Here is a 22,900-nt window from a genome sequence, read left to right on the forward strand (position 1 = left end):
CCCGGGTTTGATCCCTGGGTCGGGAAGATCCCCTGGAGAAGGAAATGGCAACCCAGTCCAGCACTCTTGCCTGGAAAATCCCATGGACGGAGGAGCCTGGTGGGCTACAGTCCATGGGGTCGCAAAGAGTCGGACACAACTGTTTCACACCTTCTTAAAAAAAAAAAGAAAAGAAAAAAAAAAACACTTAAAAACTGCCAAGGACTTCACTGGTGGTCCTAGTGGTAAGGAATCCACCTGCCAATGGTTCCATCCCTGGTCCGGGAAGACCCCACAGGCAGTAGAACAACTAAGGCTGCACTCCGTAACTGCTGAACCCATGCACCTAGAGCCCGTGCTCTGCGACAAGAAGCCAGCACAACCAGAAACCCTTGTGCCACAACCAGAGCAGCCCACATGCAACGATGCAGGGACAAAAGACTCAGCTCAGCCCAAAACGAGCTAATTAAAATAAGTCTGCCAAAATATAGACCCTAATGAATACTGCCTTTCAAAATAAACCAGGAAAAAAAAAAAAAACTTCCAGTGTTTTAATTTAATAAAACATTTCCAATTTTGCTTCAATTGAAAATATATTTTGAACAATGTAAATGCCTTCCAAGTCAACTTATGAGTCACTTAAGAGAGTCAACCAGTGGTGAAAAGTACCCCTCTGTTTTCCCCAAAACTTTATTATTTATTAGGTTTAGATCTGAATTTTTGGACAGTGGGGGGAAAAAAAACAGCCAAAAATGAAGACCTTTTTTTTAAGTGTCACAAGCTTTAGGAAGTTCCAATACTTTCAATAAGGGCAATACTATTTAAAAATATGTGTATGGCTGCCCCAAGGGATGACTTTGAAGGAGATAACATTTAACTTACTGGTTGTGTTTTTTAACAGTCATGTTCATTTTTATCAAAAAGTTGTGTTTTATTTATACAGCTTCTTATAAAGTAGATTTTATACACCTTAGGTAGGCTGAAAATGTGAATTGCTTTTCCCACAAAACAACTGACAAATTATCACATTCTTAATTCTTTCATGATTAAACATTTTTAGAAAATTATAAACCAATTTTAAGCTAATTATTAGCACCTACAAATCTGTAAAATTATGAAATATCTACAAGTAAACGCACAAGGCACCAGTGAAAGTGAAACTTGAGTGAACCTCGCTGGAGAATATTAAACATTCTTCTCAATAATTCGACTTCAGATTCATGTTGCAGTTGGCCCAATGTGGTTATCATAAAAAAACAGATACTTTAGTAGCTAGAAATTAATTATTTCTTTTCCTTAAGATAAAAAAGTCTGTGAAATACAAAATAAATAAGAATAATCTGGAAGTCTTGTAGGGTCCAGTTTCGGTCCATTTGGCACTTTCCCATTTCTCTATTTTATAAAATAACGTCATTTAGCCACTCTGGAAGAATTTATTTTCTTGATATCAACTTGGCTCAGAATCAATGTCCCATTTTTGAATTTTCCAACCTGTCCAATCCGTCCACTTGACAAAATACTTGGAGCAGACTTCTTTTTTGATTTCCTACATTTAAAGTGAGAGAAAATTACTGTAATCAAGCTTTAAACAAATGATTCCAGCACCACAACCAGGCCACTTGGGTCTGTTCCTGTGAACTCTCAGCTCTTCCCAGGCACGGCCCCCGACCCAATGTAGTACCACCTCCTTCTTGCGGTCCCTGAACTGCCTCCTGCCTCAGGGCCTTTCCACTGGTTTCTTCTACCCTGAATAATCTGCTACCGGGTCTTTCCAGATCTTCCTCTTTATTCAGTTCTCAAGACTCAGATGTGGCTTCCTTAGAACAACACACCAGCCCACCCTCAGTGACATTCCCTCATACTGTGCTAAACTTCAACCTCCTCACAAAGACTGCCAGCTTCCCTGGTGGCTCAGATGGTAAAGAATCTGCTTGCAACTGGGTTCGATCCCTGGTTGGGAAGATCCCCTGGAAGAGGGCATGGCAACCCATTCCAATATTCTTGCCTGGAGAATCCCATGGACAGAAGAGTCTGGTGGACTACAGTCCATGGGGTCTGCAAAGAATCGACACAGCTGAGAGACTAACACTTTCACGAAGCCTGCCCAGACTTGACAAGCCCTATGTATCTGTTTATAGGTTTTAATGTGTCTCCCGCCCTAAAATGTAAGCTCCTCCAGGGCAGGGACCCTCAATGTGCTCATGGCTGTACCCCTCACATCTATGTGCCCAGCACACAGAAGACAGACCACACAGCCAGAAACAACTGATCAGCTTCCAGCTGTAGACAAAAGTAGATTTTGAAACAGTAATTTCAGAAGAGAGAAAGAGGTACTTGAATGAAAGCTAGGAAATAAGCAGAATGGCAGAAAATCAAGGTTCTACTACTCAAACCCCAGTGCTCTCCCTTGTGTGGCTGTGGACAGGCAGGCAGCACAGACCCCGGCCGGCCATGCTGACCCAGCAGTACCTCTCTTAGGAGCGAACAGAGGTCTTGTTGGAAACTTCAGTCCCAGCTTTTCCATCAGTCACTGCACATGTCTGGTGCTTGAAAACAGGTTCCTTATTCAATTCTGAGGGAGTCACCTCATCTTGGACAATTCACTAAATCCTGTATTCCGCCCTCAAGGGCCTGATTTAGGATAAAAGTGCAGCGCTGCACCAGGCTAGAAACACCACATCCATTCAAGGTATCACCTTCAGAACTAACCAAAAGGTTTATCCAAATCATTCCACCCCAGTGCCTAATTATCACTTACCTGTCTTCCTGCCCTTTCCTCTTCTTTTTCTTGAAAATATCTGTGTCCTTGGCCTGATTTCAGAATCAAAGAAAAAATATGTATCCATAATGGATAATGGAGATTCAAAAAAAGGCAAGAGATTTGTCACCAAAAGCCACAGAGATACCATTTATTTTTAATATTTTTTCAGGTAGGCACATTAAACGTAACTGACTCAAAGTTTCATCCTAAAACCCTTTCAAGACTGTGAAAGGCCATTCAGAGAAAATGAACAGCAGAAAGGTCAAACCTTCCATTTTAAGCAAAAGGGAGGGAACATAACATCCACATACCCTTGTGGTTTGTCGTAAGTCCGTGTGTTCTATACAACACAAAAGGCAAAAGAAACAACTTGATATAGCGCAAGGATCAAAGCAGCTCATAGTACCTGAACAGGAGTCGGCCATTTCAAAGCAAACCTTTCATGTAAATGAGTCAGATTACGTGGCTGGTATCACAAAATGCAGCTGACTCAAAGAAGTAGACAGAACAGTTATTTAACCCTAGGCTTGTTGTTGCCTAGACTGCTTTCCAAGCAGAGGGGTCCAGCATTGCGCTGCGGCAGACTGACACCATCTTTCCATTCTAGTTTAATAAAGAGGCTATGACACCTACCATTCTCTTTTCTTCTTCCTTTGCTGCCTTCTTTTCTTTGATGTGCTCCTGCAAAACCTTGTAATTCACATAACTATTTTTGGGAGGCTGAAACGAGAAAGTACACTTATCATTTTTTATCTTGCAAACACTTCCCAGCATCCCCCATCCTGCCTTGGTCAGGTGTTCCCCTCTGCCGTAACCCGATGGGGGTGGAAGGCAGAGGCAGCCACTCACCCGAGCACCCAGCATAATGGCACGTTCCCGTTCCAGGACTCTCTCCTTTCCTTTTCCATAGCCTGTGATCCCAAACCGGTGCACTTCCAAGCGAGCCTGCAGACACAAAGCACAGTCAGACTCAAGTGCCTTCCAAAGACTCCACAAAGGGAACACAGCCGGAGAGGTACTGCCCATCAGACACGACGCGCTACACCCCCAGTGCTATTATGTGTGACCTGCAGTGGCTGGCTACACCGCGTAAGAGTTCTGTCATGGTGGCAGGTAAGCAGCTTTGGGGAGCTCTCATGAAGGTTCATGAATTCCCCACACTGTTTTCCCACATTTAATGCATGCAGCTGAAGCTGAGATTTCTCTGCATACAAATCAGTGATAAAATGAGGATGACCCACAGAGCTCTGTGGTGCTTTGAAGTGAAGTGAAGTGAAGTCGCTCAGTCGTGCCCAACTCTTTGCGACCCCATGGACAGTAGCCTGCACCAAGCTCTTCCGTCCATGGGATTTTCTAGGCAAGAGTACTGGAGTGGGTTGCTGTTTCCTTCTCCAGGGAATCTTCCCGACCCAGGGATTGAACCCAGGTCTCCCGCATTTTAGACAGATGCTTTACCGTCTGAGCCACCAGGGAAGTCCTTGTGGTGTTTTAGATGTGCCCTAAAACAAGCTGTTACCTGCAAAGGCAACAAAGCACCTCCCCAGACATATCTACTCACACCAAGAAACCCTTTATCACAGCAGCTTCAAACACAGGTCCATTTTCTTTAAAAACATTGTTGGAACTTCCCTGGTGCAGTGGTTAAAAAATCTGCCTTGCAATGCAGGGGATATGGGTCTGATCCCTAGTCAGGGAACTAAAATCCCACAGGCCAAGGAGCTATGAGCCTGAGCACGCCGTCGCCTGTGCACCACAACCAAAGATCCCACACAACACAATTAAGATTCAGTGCAGCCAAATAAATAAATACATTAAAAAAAACAACTTAAAAAAATACATTATATATAAAAAACATATTGTAAAACAGAAAAAGACACCAATATCCACTCATGGCAGCTGAACTGCTTCCTATCTTTTTTCTCACACATTTTTTTTTTAATTGGAGGCCAATTACTTTACAATATTATAGTGGTTTTTGCCATACATTCACATGAATCAGCCATGGTTGTACATGTGTTCCCAATTCTGAACTTCCCCCCTGCCCCCGCCACCCCATCCTATCCCTCAGGGTCATCCCAGTGCACAAGCCCTGTCTCATGCATTGAACCTGGACTGGCAATCTGTTTCAAACATGATAATATACATGTTTCAATGCTATTCTCTCAAATCATCCCACCCTCGTCTTCTCCCACAGAGTCCAAAAGTCTGTTCTTTATATCTGTGTCTCTTTTGCTGTCTTGCATATAGGGTCATCATTATCATCTATCTAAATTCCATATGTATGTGTTAATATACGGTATTGGTGTTTCTCTTTCTGGCTTACTTCACTCTGTACAACAGGCTCCAGTTTCATCCACCTCATTAGAACTGATTCAAATGCATTCTTTTTAATGGCTGAGTAATATTCCATCGTGTATAGGTACCACAGCTTTCTTATCCATTCATCTGCTGATGAACATCTAGGTTGCTTCCATGTCCTGGCTATTGTAAACAGTGCTGCGATGAACATTGGGGTACACATGTCTCTTTCAGTTTTGGTTTCCTCAGCATGTGTGCCCAGCAGTGGGATTGCTGGGTCATATGGCAGTTCTATTTCCAGTTTTTTAAGGAATCTCCACACTGTTCTCCACAGTGGCTGTACTAGTTTGCATTCCCACCAACAGTGTAAGAGGCTTCCCTTTTCTCCACATCCTCTCCAGCATTTATTGCTTGTAGACTTTTTGACAGCAGCCGTTGTGACTGGCGTGAGATGGTACCTCATTGTGGTTTTGATTTGCATTTCTCTGATCATGAGTGATGTTGAGCATCTTTTCATGTGTTTGTTAGCTATCTGTATGTCTTCTTTGGCGAAATGTCTGTTTAGTTCTTTGGCCCATTTTTTGATTGGGTCATTTATTTTTCTGGTATTGAGCTGCATGAGCTGCTTGTTTATTTTTGAGATTAATTCACTGTCAGTTGCTTCATTTGCTATTATTTTCTCCCATTCTGAAGGCTGCCTTTTCACCTTGCTTATAGTTTCCTTCATTGTGCAACCTTTTAAGTTTAATTAGGTCCCATTTGTTTATTTTTTTTTATTTCCATACTCTGGGAGGTGGATCATAGAGGATCCTGCTGTGATTTACATCAGAGAGCATTTTGCCTATGTTTTCCTCTAGGAGTTTTATAGCTTCTGGTCTTACATTTAGATCTTTAATCTATTTTGAGTTTATTTCTGTGTATGGTGTTAGAAAGTGTTCTAGTTTCATTCTTTTACAAGTCGTTGACCAGTTTTCCCAGCCCCACTTGTTAAAGAGATTGTCTTTTCTCAATTGTATATTCTTTCCTCCTTTGTCAAAGATAAGGTGTCCATAGGTGCATGGATTTATCTCTGGGCTTTCTATTTTGTTCCATTGATCTATGTTTCTGTCTTTGTGCCAGTACCATACTGTCTTGATGACTGTGGCTTTGTAGTATAGCCTGAAGTCAGGCAGGTTGATTCTTCCAGTTCCATTCTTCTTTCTCAAGATTGCTTTGGCTATTCGAGGTTTTTTGTATTTCCATACAAATTGTGAAATTATTTGTTCTAGTTCTCTCTGAGAAATACCATGCGTAGCTTGATAGGGACTATACTGAATCTATAGATTGCTATGGGTAGTATACTCATTTTCACTATATTGATTCTTCCAATCCACAAACATGGTATATTTCTCCATCTATTTGTGTCCTCTTTGATTTCTTTCATCAGTGTTTTATAGTTTTCTATATATAGGTCTTCTGTTTCTTTAGATAGATTTATTCCTAAGTATTTGATTCTTCTCTTTGCAATGGTGAATGAAATTGTTTCCTTAATTTCTCTGTTTTCTCATTGTTAGTAATATAGGAATGCAAGGGATTTCTGTGTGTTAATTTTATATCTTGCAACTTTACTATATTAATTGATTAGCTCTAGTAATTTTCTGGTGGAGTCTTTAGGGTTTTCTATGTAGAGGATCACATCATCTGCAAACAGTGAGAGTTTTACTTCTTCTTTTCCAATCTGGATTCCTTTTCTTTCTTTTTCTTCTCTGATTGCTGTGGCTAAAACTTCCAAAACTATGTTGAATAGCAGCAGTGAGAGTGGGCACCCTTGTCTTGTTACTGACTTTAGGGGAAATGCTTTCAACTTTTCACCATTGAGGATAATGTTTGCTGTGGATTTATCAAATATGGCTTTTATTATGTTGAAGTATGTTCCTTCTATGCCTGCATTCTGGAGGGTTTTTATCATAAATGGATGTTGAATTTTGTCAAAGGCTTTCTCTCCCATCTATTGAGATAATCATATGGTTTTTATCTTTCAATTTGTTAATGTGGTGTATCACATTGATTAATTTGTGAATACTGAAGAATCCTTGCATCCCTGAGATAAGGCCCACTTGGTCATGACGTATGATCTTTTTAATATGTTGTTGGATTCTGTTTGCTAGAATTTTATTAAGGATTTTCGTATCTATGTTCATCAGTGATACTGGCCTGTAGTTTTCTTTTTTTGTGTGGCATCTTTGTCAGGTTTTGGTATTAGGGTGATGGTGGCCTCATAGAATGAGTTTGGAAGTTTACCTTCCTCTGCAATTTTCTGGAAGAGTTTGAGCAGGATAGGTGTTTATCTCGTCTCTAAATTTTTGGTAGCATTCAGCTGTGAAGCCATCTGGACCTGGGCTTTTGTTTGCTGGAAGATTTCTGATTACAGTTTCAATTTCTGTGCTTGTGATGGGTCTGTTAAGATTTTCTATTTCTTCCTGGTTCAGTTTTGGAAAGCTGTACTTTTCTAAGAATTTGTCCATTTCTTCCACGTTGTCCATTTTATTGGCATATAATTGCTGATAGTAGTCTCTTATGATCCTTTGTATTTCTGTGTTGTCTGTTGTGATCTCTCCATTTTCATTTCTAATGTTATTGATTTGATTTTTCTCCCTTTGTTTCTTGATGAGTCTGGCTAATGGTCTGTCAATTTTATTTATCCTCTCAAAGAACAAGCGTTTGGCTTTGTTGCTTTTTGCTATGGTCTCCGTTGTTTCTTTTGCATTTATTTCTGCCCTAATTTTTAAGATTTCTTTCCTTCTACTAACCCTGGGGTTCTTCATTTCTTCCTTTTCTAGTTGCTTTAGGTGTAGAGTTAGGTTATTTCTTTTTTACTTTTTTCTTGTTTCTTGAGGTACGCCTGTATTGCTATGAACCTTCCCCTTAGCACTGCTTTTACAGTGTCCCACAGGTTTTGGGTTGTTGTGTTTTCATTTTCATTCGTTTCTATGTATATTTTGATTTCTTTTTTGATTTCTTCTGTGATTTGTTGGTTATTCAGAAGCGTGTTGTTCAGCCTCCATGTGTTGGAATTTTTAATAGTTTTTCTCCTGTAATTGAGATCTAATCTTACTGCATTGTGATCAGAAAAGATGCTTGGAATGATTTCAATTTTTTTGAATTTACCAAGGCTAGATTTATGGCCCAGGATGTGATCTATCATGGAGAAGGTGAAATTCATTGTTTTGGGTGAAAAGTCCTATAGATATCAGTTAGGTCTAACTCTATTGTATCATTTAAAGTTTGTATTTCCTTGCTAATTTTCTGTTTAGTTGATCTATCCATAGGTGTCAGTCAATTCAGTTCAGTTCAGTTCAGTTGCTGAGTTGTGTCTGACTCTTTGCGACCCCATGAATTGCAGGACGCCAGGCCTCCCTGTCCGTCACCAACTCCTGGAGTTCACCCAGACTCACATCCATCGAGTCAGTGATGCCATCCAGCCATCTCATCCTCTGTCGTCCCCTTCTCCTCCTGCCCCCAATCCCTCCCAGCATCAGAGTCTTTTCCAATGAGTTAACTCTTCGCATGAGGTGGTCAAAGTACTGGAGGGTATTAAAGTCTCCCACTATTATTGTGTTACTGTTAATTTCCCCTTTCATACTTCTTAGCATTTCCCTTACATATTATTGTGCTCCTATGTTGGGTGCATATATGTTTATAACTGTTACATCTTCTTCTTGGATTGATCCTTTGATCATTATGTAGTGTCCTTCTTTGTCTCTTTTCACGGCCTATATTTCAAAGTCTATTTTATCTGATATGAGTATTGCTACTCCTGCTTTCTTTTGGTCTCCAAATTTGCATGAAATATCTTTTTCCAGCCCTTCACTTTTAGTCTGTACATGTCCCTTGTTTCGAGGTGGGTCTCTTGTAGACAACATATATAGGGGTCTTGCTTTTGTATCCATTCAGCCAGTCTTTGTCTTTTGGTTGGGGCATTCAACCCATTTACATTTAAGGTAATTATTGATAAATATGATCCCATTGCCATTTACTTTGTTGTTTGGGGTTTGAATTTATAAACCTTTTCTGTATTTCCTGTCTAGAGAAGATCTTTTGGCATTTGTTGAAGAGCTAATTTGGTGGTGCTGAATTCTCTCAGCTTTTGCTTGTCTGTAAAGCTTTTGATTTCTCCTTCATATGTGAATGAGATCCTTGCTAGGTACAGTAATCTGGGCTGTAGGTTTTTCTCTTTCATCATTTTAAGTACGTCCTGCCATTCCCTCCTGGCTTGAGGAGTTTCTATTGAATGACCAGCTGTTGTTATCCTTATAGGGATCCCCTTGTGAGTTATTTGTTGTTTTTCCCTTGCTGCTTTTAATATTTGTTGTGTTTGATCCTCGTTAATTTGATTAATATGTGTCTTGGGGTGTTTCGCCTTGGTTTATCCTGTTTGGAACTCTCTGGGTTTCTTGAACTTGGGTGGCTATTTCCTTTCCCATTTTAGGGAAGTTTTTGACTATTATCTCCTCACGTATTTTCTCATGGCCTTTCTTTTTGTCTTCTTCTGGAACTCCTATGATTCAAATGTTGGGGCATTTAACATTGTCCAGAGGTCTCTGAGGTTGTCCTCATTTAATTCTTTTTTCTTTTTTCCTCTCTTTGTTTATTTCCACCATTCTATCTTCCACCTCACTTATCCTATCTTCTGCCTCAGTTATTCTACTGTTGGTTCCCTCCAGAGAGCTTTTGATCTGTTATTGCATTATTCATTATTGATTTGACTCTTTTTTATTTCTTCTAGGTCCTTGTTAAATGTTTCTTGCATCTTCTCAATCCTTGTCTCCAGACTATTTATCTGTAACTCCATTTTGTTTTCAAGATTTTGGATCATTTTTACTATCATTATTCTGAAATTTTTTTTCAGGTAGGCTCCCTATCTCTTCCTCCTCTTTTGTTTGGTTTGATGGGCTTTTATCATGTTCCTTTACCTGCTGAGTATTTCTCTGCCTTTTCATCTTGTTTAGGTTGCTGTGTTTGGGGTGGCCTTTCCGTATGCTTAAGTTTGTGGCTCCTCTTTATTGTGGAGGATCCTCCCTGTGGGTGGGGTTGGATGAGTGGCTTGTCAAGGTTTCCTGGTTAGGGAAGCTTGCATTGGTGTTCTGGTGGGTGGAGCTGGATCTCTTCTCTCTGGAGTGCAATGATGTAGTGAGTTTTGAGATGTCTATGGGTTTGGTGTGACTTTTGGCCACCTCTATTTTTGTGCTCAGGTTTATGTTCCTGGGTTGTTGGAGAATTAGCTTGGTAAGTCTTGTTCTGAAACTTGTTGGCTCTTGGGTGGAGCTTGGTTTCAGTGTAGGTATCAAGGCTTTTGGATGAGCTCTTGTCGATTAACGTTCCCTGGAGTCAGGAGTTTTCTGATGTTCTCAAGTTTTGTATTTAAGCCTCCTGCCTCTGGCTTTCAGTCTTATTCTTACAGTAGCCTCAAGACTTCTCCATCTATACAGTACTAATGATCAAAAATCTAGATTAATGGTGAAAAGATTCTCCACAGCGAGGGACACCCAGAGAGGTTCACAGAGTTACATGGAGAAGAGGAGAGGGAGGAGGGAGATAGAGGCAACCAGGAAGAGAAGAGGGGGAGTCAAAAGGAGAGAGACCAATCTAGCCTGTGATCAGTTCCCTAAGTGTTCTCCACAGCCTGGGACACCCAAAGAGATTCACAAGAGTTAAGCAGAGAAGAGAAGTGGGAGGGAGGAGATAGAGGTGACCTGGGGGAGAAAAAGGAGTCAAAAGGGGAGAGAGCACTCAAGCCACTAATCACACTCCTAAGTAAAAACGGGTACTGAAGATTGGATTCTTTAAAGTACAGAATTGATAACAAATACCAAAGAAGCAAAGATTAAAAATCTAGAGTAGAGGTTAGACTCTCAAAAATATATTAAAAAAACAAAACAAAGTCACAAAGGTTGTAAAAAAATATATGAAATTTGCTTTAAAAATAGGGTCTTTTTTTGGCAAAGTAAGAGTAGGTTTTAAAAATGAAAATTAAAGGAGTAATAAAGAACTTAAAATTTTAAAAAAAAATTGTAAGTGATAATAGAAAAATATATATAGGAATTTCTCTGGAGCTGTTGAGGGCAATGTGGGGTCAGTTCTGTTCCAGCATATACTTCTTCTCAAGGTCTACAGGCCCCTTCCAATGTAGCCAATGCTGCTGCTGCTGCTGCTGCTAAGTTGCTTCAGTTGTGTCCAACTCTGTGCGACCCCATAGATGGCAGCCCACAAGGTTCCCCCATCCCTGGGATTCTCCAGGCAAGAACACTGGAGCGGGTTCCCATTTCCTTCTCCAATGCATGAAAGTGAAAACTGAAAGTGAAGTCGATCAGTCGTGTCGGACTCTTCGCGACCCCATGGACTGCAGCCTACCAGGCTCCTCCGTCCATGGGATTTTCCAGGCAAGAGTTACTGGAGTGGGGCGCCATCACCTTCTCCTGTAGCCAATGCTAACAGGGTTTTAATCTGTTGCACCTGTCACTTCCAAAGCGGTTCCCTCTTCTTCGTTTATTTTGGCTTCCTCTGTTTGCAAGTCTCTTCAGTATCTAACTTCCGCCTTGACACAAGGGGGCAAAGGTGGTCATTTATTTAGGCTCACTTGTTCAGTTGTGCTGCGGGGAGGGAGGAACACTGCAAACAAATATCACTGGCATATGTGGGGAGTGCTTGCAGTGTCTGGGCCACACTGGGTTTGCCCCTGCTCACGGCGTGTGTGCTTTCCTGGTCTACACTGCTCAGGCTCCAGGTTGTTCTGCTGGAGAACCATCTAAGGCAGGCCCTGGGATGTGTGCACTTCCCAGGTATAAGCCGATCAGGTTCATGTTCTCAGGTACTCCGCAAGGGCACAGACTTGGTTGGGCCTGCGTTTTGTGCCCTTCCAAGGTCCTAGGAGCTCAGGCGACAAGGTGCTTGGTGAGCGCATTCTCCCCAGGTAGGGGTGCATCTTATCACCTCCCTGGTCCCAGCCACTCAGGAGTGCCGTCTCAGGTGTGCCGTGTGTCTCCTCTGGGGAGCTAATCTCTGTCTGAGACCCTCCTGGTGGATGTCAACCATCTAGGATCCCAGGAAGACTTGGTTAGCAACTGGGAGCCTGCTTGCAGTTTGGTAGAGGATGCCGTCTCTTGGGGCTGAGTTTGCCCCTTTCTGGCTCTGGCTGTCGCCTGCCTGCCTTCCTGCCTCCTGCAGGGGATGGGCCAGTCCGCAGCCGGCTAGCTCTCCTCTGGTATTCATTCAGTCCTTTGTTCTGTGAGTGGGTCTGGCAGTGCCTTAGGTTAGAGCTTTTCGCAGGAAAGTTCTCTCTCTCTTTCCTCTTTTTTATTTTCCTCTTTCTCTCTCTGGCTATCCCACAGTTTGGGCTGCTGTCTCACATCAGCTCCCTCAGACTGCCCTCAGGGCATTCAGGCCCGGACCTTACCCTAAGCAATGCAGCCCGGGCCTCCCTGTTAGCCCCCCGCTTGCTGGTGGCAGACAGGAGCGTCTGGGCTACCTCTCCACTGGGAATTGCAGTTAGGCGTGTAATCTGTGAGTTTTATTTATTTTTTCCTCCTGGTTATGTTGTCCTCTGAGATTCCAAAACTCCCCACAGACCTGCAGGTGAGAGGGTTTACTGGTGTTTGGAAACATCTTCTCTTACAACTCCCTCCCTGGGATAGGTCTCCACCCCTAACTCTTTTGTCTCTTTTTATCTTTTATATTTTGTCCTACCTCCTTTCGAAGACAATGGGCTGCCTTTCTGGGTGCCTGGTGTCCTCCGCCAGCATTCAGAAGTTGTTTTGCAGTATTTGCTCAGCGTTCAAATGATCTTTCAATGAATTTGTGGGGGAGAAAGTGGTCTCCCCGTCCTATTCCTCTGCCATCTTAGGACCGCCCCCCTTCTCACACATTTTTAAAACCAAGTTACAACCACAGAACACAAACATCCCTGTTTTTCCTGCCACTATATCATGGACACTATAATCATAAAACCAGCGTGTTTTAAACGACTACACAATGTTCAACCCAGTAAATGCAGTGTGCCCTACGTCACCGTTCCCTAACCATTGGACAACATAGAAACATGCATTTTTGGTATTAAAAGCTTAAAAAATAATTTCAAAACACCTACCTTTTCTAAGTTAAATTCTTGTATATCCACATCTTTATCAAGATGGTTTTGGTCTTTAGTTTTGGTCTGAAAAGAAAAAAATAATTATTAAGGTCATCTGTTCTTTACAGTATCCATCCTCCAAGAGAGTAGTCATGTTTTTAAAAGCTGTGAATCTGGCCCAGATGCCTAGATAACAAACAATAACATATGCTTGTGGCACAAAAGCCTAATTAACAGCGAATGGAAGAAAAATGGAGAACATAAATTTAAGGTTTCAAAGTTTAAGAAAGGATTGATGAGAAACTAAGAAAAAAGAGACATGAGTAAGGGAGAGACCAATATCTGTATCTCATGCAGTGTATGTGGGAAGCTCTGCATAGTGAGGGGTTTAAAAAGGGATAACTGCCGAGCAGGAATTCTAGAGGGTAAAAAGTCATATTTAAATAATTCTCAGGACTCAGGACTTGGTGCTTTCATTGCTGTGGCCGGGGGTTCAATCTCTGGTTGAGGAAATAAGATCCCACAAGCCATGAGGGAAAGGGAGGAAGGGGGGTGGTGGGTTGGAAGGGAAGGAAAGGGAGGAAGGAAGGAAGGAAGGAAGGAAGGAAGGAAAAAAGGCATAAAGGAACAACTTTCTTTCAGGAACATCAGAAATCTAGAAATGATGGAGATGGGGATGCATAATTCCCAATAGAATATAATGATACTGCAAATGCCATCAAGATATGTGACTCTTTACATCAATATACCCCCTGGTTATGGTTACCAATCCATGGAATTAACCAGAAGTTTGAGACTTCAAGGAAACTCTCTTGTCAATCTGGCCAAGGACAGCGGTCACTATTCAACCCCAGGCCATCCTAGCCATGCAGCATCTTGAAAAGCAGTTCTGGCCTCTGGCTCCACAGGGCGGGGCCTGTGCAGAAGACAGCTGTCTTGTATGGACAGCAATGGACAGGGGAGTGGCTTGTTAAAACCCCTCTGCTGGTCACCTGCCTTAATGGAGTAGGCTCACTTTAGTTACTCTTCCCTTTTTCCTCTCTTTAACTGCACACCTTCCCAGCTTCTCGTAGCCCAGCTGTTCCACAGGCATGTAGTGTCAGCTCCTGCCCTGTGAGAGGTGGCTAAGGCTAGCTGGGATCACCAGCCCCAAACTGGGCCCTACTGGGCCTGCACAGGGCCCAAGGAAGGGCCTTTCGGGGTCAGGTGCAGAAAACTCAACCCTCAGATCAAGTTGAGCACCTCAATTTTGAACACACTGAAGCCTGTAACCCAGACACACCTGCACAGAACACGGATTACCTCACCTTTCCCCCTTCCTCCAATAACCTCTCGCCATGCCTAAGATCATCGTGCTTATCCCATCAAGACCCCAACCCCCTCACTTTTGAGAGGCAGACTGAGACTTGTCCTCCCATCTCCTCACTTGGCTGCCTGGTGAATAAATCGTACATCGCAGGATCTCAGTGTCTGGCTTGTTGCATGTTGGGCAAATGGACCTGGTTCGGTAACAGATCGTTCTTCATAGTAAAAACAAACATCTGGGAAAAATTCTTGGCTAATTATTTCATGATGCTGAGTCTATTAGCATGACCCCACCACTACCTTAACTTTTGTTTCTATTTTTAGCTTTAAAACCACTTCAGCACATTAATCAGTGGTCTCCCCTGTTTTCTTTGCCCCTATCCTCACTGTGGTAGGAGGCCCTACTGTCTGCAAGCAACACTCAGTCCTCCTCTACCTCTAGGCTCACAGGAGAACTAGGCTTTGCTCCCTACCTGGAGTTAGGCATGCTGACTTGACTTGTTTTAGCCAAAGACATGAGAGCAGAAGGAACCATATCCCTTCCACAGAGAACCTTTAAGAGCCTTTATCGACTTACCTTCTTCAGCAAATGGTGGAGCCCCTATCACCCTGGGTCCCTAGATTAGGATGGTGTGGACCACGGCGTTCTGCCCTGACAATCCTGATGAACACATGCTGCTACTGCTGCTGCTGAGTCACTTCAGTCGTGTCCAACTCTGTGCGACCCCACAGACAGCAGCCCACCAGGCTCCCCCGTCCCTGGGATTCTCCAGGCAAGAACACTGGAGTGGGTTGCCATTTCCTTCTCCAATGCATGAAAGTGAAAAAATAAAGTGAAGTCACTCAGTCGTGTCTGACTCCTAGTGACCCCATGAACTGCAGCCCACCAGGCCCCTCCATCCATGGGATTTTCCAGGCAAGAGTACTGGAGTGGGTTGCCATTGCCTTCTCCAGATGAACGCATGACGTGAGAATAAAATTAACTTCTGCCTTTAAACCACTGATGTGTAAGGGACTAGTTACAGAACCACCATCTCACCTATGCTCACTGATAAAGCTTCCCTGTCCCACACACAAGAGAGAGAAACGTCTGGAGATTCTGAGAACTTGTATGTGAGGTTATGAAGAAGAGAGCAAGCTATAAAAAGAAGCTGGGACTTCCCTGGCAGTGCAGTTGTTAAGACTTTGCCTTTCAATGCAGGGGCTGCAAGTATAATCCTTGTTCAGGGAACTAAGGAAACTAAGATCCCTTACCCTGGCCTCCAAAAACTCAAAACATAAAACAGAAGCAATATTGTAACAAATTCAATAAAAACTTTAAAACTGGTCCATGTTAAAAAAAAAAAAAAAAGAGGAGGAGCAGTTTGGGAGGAATGCGTGGGGTGAGGGGGGAAGGCAAGCAGGTTACCAGGCTCAGTGATCTTTCTGATGGGCTGACCAAAAGTATTTTCTCCTGCACTGGTGAGATTTTTATCTATTAGTTACACTGTCCAATCTTTGTCCAATTAGAGAAGAGCTGGGTAGATAAACACTCTCTCTTTAATATGCCAGCATTTCTGGGAATATTGAGAATTTTCTTCACGTCTTCTTGAGTGTAAATTATTATTTCGGGGGGTGGGGGGTGGTCCCAAAATGGTGGAGGAATAGGACAGGGAGACCACTTTCTCCCCAACAAATTGATCAAAAGTTCATCTGAATGCTGAGCAACTTCCACAAAACAACTTCTGAATGCTGGCAGAGGACACCAGGCACCCAGAAAGGCAGCCCATCTCTTCGAAAGGAGGTAGAACAAAATATAAGAGAAAGAAAGAAAGACAAAAGAATTAGGGATGGAGACCTGTCCCTGGGGAGGAAGTTGTGAAGGAGGAGAAATTTCCAAACTGTAGGAAATCCTCTCACAGGTGGGTCTGTGGGGAGTTTTGGAAACTCAGAGGGCAACATAACTGGGAGAAAAAAAACCCCACAGAATATGCACCTAACTGCAACTGCCAGTGGGCAAGTAGCCCAGAGGCTCACATCCACCACCAGCAGCGGGGGCTGGACAGGGAGGTGCGGGCTGCGTAACTGGTGCTTAGGGTAAGGACTGGGCTTGAATGGCCTGAGGACAATCTGAGGGAGCTAACGTGAGATAACTTCCCTGCAAAAGGCTCTAACTTGCAGCCTGACAAAGGACACAACTCACACAACAACGGATTGAGCAAATACCAAAGGAGAGCTGGCTGGCTTCGACCCAGCCCCTCCCCGCTGCCAGAGGCAGAGATGCAGGCGGGTGACAGCCAGAGCTGGAAGGCAAGGGGCTGCTCCATTCTCAGCCCCAGAGACCAGAATCTTCCACCAAACTGTGAGCAGGCTCCTAGTTGCTAACCATGTCTTCCTGGGATCCTGGATGGTTGACGGCTGCCAGGAGGGTCGCAGCCTGAGATCTGCTCCCCAGAGGAGACACACAGCACACCTGAGACCGTGATCTCACAGCACACCCTGGAAACCAGTGGGTGGGACCGGGAAGGTGATTAAGATGCACGGCCCACCTGGGGCAGTGCGCTCACCACGCACCCAGTTGCCTGAGCTGCTCGGACCTGGGAAGGGCACAAAACACACACCCAACCGAGTGTGTGCTCCTGTGGAGTACCCGAGAACCTGAACCTGAGCAGCTCAGACCTGGGAAGTACATGAAACACAGGGCCCGCTTTGGACAGTGCCCCTGCTGAGCAACCTGGAGCTGCGGCAGACCCACCGTGGTCCACACACTGCGAGCACTCCCCACACACGCCAGTGATATTTGTTTGCTGTGTTCCTCCCTCCCCACAACACAACTGAACAAGTGAGCCTAAATAAGTGACCACCTTCACCCCCTTGTGTCAGGGTGGAAATTAGATACTGAAGAGACTTCCAGAGGAAGCCAAAAGAAACAAAGAGGGAACCGCTCTGGAAGTGACAGGTGCAACAAATGAAAACCCTGTAGTTAATTAACACTGACTATGCGTTGGAGGGGAGAAGGCAATGGCACCCACTCCAGTACTCTTGCCTGGGAAATCCCATGGACGGAGGAGCCTGGTAGGCTGCAGTCCATGGGGCCGCTAAGAGTCAGACACGACTGAGCGACTTCACTTTCACTTTTCACTTTCATGCATTGGAGAAGGAAATGGCAACCCACTCCAGTGTTCTTGCCTGGAGAATCCCAGGGACGGGGGAGCCTGGTGGGCTGCCGTCTATGGGGTCACACAGAGTCAGGCACAACTGACTTAGCAGCAGCAGCAGCAGCATGCATTGGAGGGGGCCTATAGACCTTAAGAACAAGTACAAGCTGGAACAAGGAACTATCTGAAATGGAACTGACCCCACACTGCCCACAACAGCTCCAGAGAAACTCATAGGTATACTTTTACTATTATCACTTTTTAATTTTTTTTAAAATTTAAGTCCTTTATTACAACTTTAATTTTCATTAGTATAACCTACTATTACCTTGCAAAAAAAAGACCCTATTTTTAAAGCAAATTTCATACATATTTTTTTATAATTTTTGTGATTGATTTTGTTTTGTATTTTTAATATTGTATTTTTGAGAGTCTAACCTTTACTCTAGATTTTTAATCTTTGCTTTTGGTATTTGTTATCAATTTTGTACCTAAATTTAAGAATCTAATGTTCAGTATTCATTTTCACTTAAGGGTGTGATTACTGGCTTGATTGCTCTCTCCCCTTTTGACTCCCCCTCTTCTCCTCCTGGTCACCTCTATCTCCCTTCTCCCTCTTCTCTTCTTCATGTAACTCTGTGAACCTCTCTGGGTGTCCCTCACTGTGAATTGTTTCACCATTAACCTAGATGTTTTATCATCTGTGCCATATGAATGGAGACATCTTGACGCTACTGTAAGAATAAGACTGAAAACCAGAGGCAGGAGGCTTATCTCCAAAACTTGAGAGCACCAGAGAACTGCTGATTCCAGGGAACATTAATAGACCAGAGCTCACCCAAAAGCCTCCATACCTACACTGAAACCAAGCTCCACCCAAGAGCCAACAAGTTTCAGAGCAAGACATTCCATGCAAATCTCCAGCAAAGCAGGAACACAGCCCTGAGCATTAAAAGATTGGTCAACCACCTGCAAAAGAATGAAACTAGAACACTTTCTAACACCATACACAGAAATAAACTCAAAATGGATTAAAGATCTAAATCTAAGACCTGAAACTATAAAACTCCTAGAGGAAAACACAGGCAAACACTCTCTGACATAAATCACAGCAAGATCCTCAATGACCCACCTCCCAGAGTAATGAAAATAAAAGCAAAAATAAACAAATGGGACCTAATTAAATTTAAAAGCTTTTGCACAATGAAGGAAACTATAAGCAAGGTGAAAAGACAGCCTTCAGAATGGGAGAAAATAATAGCAAATGAAGCAACTGACAAAGAATTAATCTCAAAAATATACAAGCAGCTCATGCAGCTCAATACCAGAAAAATAAATGACCCAATCAAAAAATGGGCCAAAGAACTAAACAGACATTTCTCCAAAGAAGACATACAGATGGCTAACAAACACATGAAAAGATGCTCAACACCACTCATGATCAGAGAAATGCAAATCAAAACCACAATGAGGTACCATCTCACGCCAGTCACAATGGCTGCCATCCAAAAGTCTACAAGCAATAAATGCTGGAGAGGGTGTGGAGAAAAGGGAACCCTCTTGCACTGTTGGTAGGAATGCAAACTAGTACAGCCACTATGGAGAACAGTGTGGAGATTCCTTAAAACCTGGAAATAGAACTGCCAAACGACCCAGCAATCCCACTGCTGGGCATACACACTGAGGAACCAGAATTGAAAGAGACACATGTACCCCAATGTTCATTGCAGCACTGTTTATAATAGCCAGGACATGGAAGGAACCTAGATGTCCATTGGCAGATGAGTGGATAAGAAAGTTGTGGTACATATACAGAAGAGAATATTACTCAGCTATTAAAAAAAGAACGCATTTGAATCAGTTCTAATGATGTGGATGAAACTGGAGCATATTATACAGAGTGAAGTAAGTCAGAAAGAGAAATGCCAATACTGTATATTAACGCAAATATATGGAATTTAGAAAGATGGTAACGACGACCCTATATGCGAGGCAGCAAAACAGACACAGATATAAAAAACAGACTTTTGGACTCTTGGGGAGAAGGCAAGGGTGCGATGATTTGAGAGAATAGCACTGAAACATGTATATTACCATACATGAAACAGATGACCAATCCATGTTGGATGCATGAAACAGGGAACTCAAAGCCGGTGCACTGGGACAACCCAGAGGGAGGGGGTGGGGAGGGAGGTGAGAACGGGTTCAGGATGGGGAACACGTGTACACCCACGGCTGATTCATGTCAATGTATGGCAAAAACCACAATATTGTAATCAGCCTCCAATTAAATTAATTCAAAAATTATTTCAACTAGATTAGTTTCTTCCTAATACCTCTATGACTGGATCCACTAAAGAGCAGGGGACTTGGTACAGCTGAAGGGTGATGCTCAAGGTAGCCCTGGAATACTGCAGGCTTCCCAGGTGGCTCAGCAGAAAGAGAATCATCCTGCAACACAGGAGACAGAGACGACTACGGTTTGATCCCTGGGTCAGGAAAATCCCCTAGAGGAGGGCATGGCAACCCAATCCAATATTCTTGCCTGGAGAATCCCATGAACAGAAGAGCTTGGCAGGCTATAGTCCACAAGGTTGCAAAGAGTCGGACATGACTGCAGCAACTGAGCATGCACGCAGGCTGGCATACTACAGAGACTATGAGGGCAGTAAGAAGCGGGGGCAATAACCGGACAGAATGTCTGTAGGGCTAATGACACTTCTGGCGCAGTGCACTCGTGTTCCTCAAGGGACAAACAGCCTAACTAACCTACACTCCTCTCACTAGTGTCGTAGTTAGGCAAACAGCTTTTAAGCCAGAAAGCCTAGGGTCAGAACTTGAGCACTTTTTTCATATCCACAACCCTTCATCTGGAATCCTAAGAAAACTCAGAAGGAAATATTGTGAATATACTGAATACTGTGTACATTTCCGTCCTTTATTTTGCCCATCTTTGCATGAAATGTTCCCTTTGTATCTCTAACTTTCTTGAAGAGATCTCTGTAATCTTTCACATTCAATGGTACACAATGGGATATTGTTTACTATTTCTAGTGGGATCTAAGACAGCAGCTCATAATTAAGCACAGTCACATTTCTGTAGCAACGCCTATAAATATTTATGTCAAATGGAACCAACAAAAGTAACTCTTAAGCCTCACATCAGTTCAGGTCAGTTTTGCTGCCAAATAAATCTGTACCAAACATACAAAAAAAAACACAAAAAAACCTAAACTTGTGCTTTCCAAAGCTCTAGGGTATTAGAGTTGTTTATATGGGATGGTGGGGTGACTGTTTATATGCAAGCAAATCATTAAATCTCTCTAGGCATCAATCCCCTCTGCAAAAGGAAAACAGGTCACATGAATTGTGAAGATTCAATGAAATATTGAACTAGTTAAGGAACATAAATAATCACTTTTAGTACACAGCAACCACTCAGGAAATGGGGCTTCCCTAGGGACTTAGATGGTAAAGAATCTCCTGCAATGTGGGAGACCTGGGTTCGATCCCTGGGTCATGAAGAGCCCCTGGAGAAGGGAATGACTACCCACTCCAGTATCTTGCCTGGAGAATCCCATGGACAGAGGAGCCTGGTGGGCTACAGTCATGGGACTGCAATGAGTTTGACATGACTGAGCAACAAATATACACAGTAAGCTTTCAGGAAATACTGGCAATCTTTACTCAGCAATGCATTACATGCTCAGAAGCAGTCTATGTGTACCACAGCCCATGCCATAGGATCCACGCGTTCCTTCTGATCTACGGTACCCTGCTCTATTGTTTTTACTATGTCTTTCTTGTCTCTCTTCTACAGAGGCCACAGAGGAGGCTAAGGTTCATGAGATGGACCCGCGTTAAGGGTGGAGAAATAGGCTTATCAGATACAGCCCTGACAGCTGAATAATACTTGGATCATTTAAGCTACACCTGACCCTTTCTTAAGAGCATAGGAACTTTCTTCCTCACAGGCAGCCTTTCACTCATTAAAGAGTGGGCTCATCCACTCCACTCTCAAATCAGAAGTCTAGGCCACCCCATTTTGATCCTGGACCCTGCAGTAAACACCTCACCCAGTCCCCTCATGCCTCTGGCTACTGCTTTACCTATAATCCATTTACCATGCAGGGGACACAGCAATCTTTTAAAATATAAATCAGATCACTTCACGCCCCTGCTTAAATTCTTCCATGTGGTTCTCCATGCACTTTAAATCTGAAGGCCCCAAGCCTCTGGGGCCTGGTGTGTCTGGCCCCAGCCTGTCTCTCCACCAGCTCACACCTTCTCCCCACTGTCCTCCTCCTGCTAGTCTCCCAGCTCCTAGAACCTTACAGACCTCAATACAGCTCAGGACATCAGCAGAGCCATCTTCTGCCTACACTGCTCTCTTCTCTCCCATCCCTGGCACCCTTCAACACAGTGTCAGCCTAGAGTCACCTCCTCGGACACTTCCAACCACCTACTCCAATGGAGGTTCTGCCTGTTACTCTCAGGACCCTGCATCTTTCCTTCAGAGTATTTAAAACACTTTTAAAGTATATTATTAATTTATGCAGGGTTTGCCTGACTGCACTAACAAACAATATACTCCATGAAAGCCGAGGACTATTATCTTGTTTACTGTGGCATCTCCTGGGTCTGGCAAATAGTAGGTACCCAATTACTTACGGAATAAATGAATGAACAAATCAATGTAAAGGTGACCTCTGACCTACTATTTCTTATCAAATTACTTCTGTAATCAGAACTTTACAAATGGGACATGATCAGGAAGTTTACTTACAGGTCAGATATCTGGAATGGGTTAAATATACAAATGGTGGCTGCTGCTGCTGCTGCTAAGTCGCTTCAGTTGTGTCCGACTCTGTGCGACCCCATAGACGGCAGCCCACCAGGCTCCCCTGTCCCTGGGATTCTCCAGGCAAGAATACTGGAGTGGGTTGCCATTTCCTTCTCCAATGCATGAAAGTGAAAAGTGAAAGTGAAGTCGCTCAGTCGTGTCAGACTCTTCGAGACCCCATGGACTGCAGCCTACCAGGCTCCTCCACCCATGGGATTTTCCAGGCAAGAGTACTGGAGTGGGGTGCCATTGCCTTCTCTGACCAATGGTGGCCAAGTTCCCAGATGAGTCCATTAAAAGGGGTTCTGATTACCAACTCCAATGTAGGGAAGAAGGTTGCTTCACATGTGGGAGCCAGTGTACAATAAAGCGTGTACTGTAGATTAGAATACACACACAGAACACACGGCTGTGTGTTCACAGCTCAGTGCAATTCCGACACTACGTACCGGAGACAACACAGATTCCACAGG

At 43.4% G+C, this 22,900-nt stretch overlaps 1 protein-coding gene across 1 annotated transcript in view; it reads right to left on the bottom strand.

The window, feature by feature from the left end:
* Positions 1-653: 653 nt before the first annotated feature.
* C28H1orf131 (chromosome 28 C1orf131 homolog) overlaps positions 654-22,900 on the bottom strand; it is a 32,679-nt gene continuing 10,432 nt past the window's right edge. The window contains exons 3-7 of the mRNA XM_027531128.1: positions 13,161-13,226; positions 3,590-3,685; positions 3,374-3,460; positions 2,738-2,790; positions 654-1,525 (exon numbers count right to left, since the gene is read on the bottom strand). Of these exons, the coding sequence (XP_027386929.1) occupies positions 1,390-1,525; positions 2,738-2,790; positions 3,374-3,460; positions 3,590-3,685; positions 13,161-13,226 (438 nt within the window). The 3' untranslated portion in view covers positions 654-1,389. The remainder of the gene's footprint in view (positions 1,526-2,737; positions 2,791-3,373; positions 3,461-3,589; positions 3,686-13,160; positions 13,227-22,900) is intronic.

This window comes from Bos indicus x Bos taurus, chromosome 28 (genome assembly GCF_003369695.1).
Source record: "Bos indicus x Bos taurus breed Angus x Brahman F1 hybrid chromosome 28, Bos_hybrid_MaternalHap_v2.0, whole genome shotgun sequence".
Lineage (NCBI taxonomy): Eukaryota > Metazoa > Chordata > Mammalia > Artiodactyla > Bovidae > Bos > Bos indicus x Bos taurus.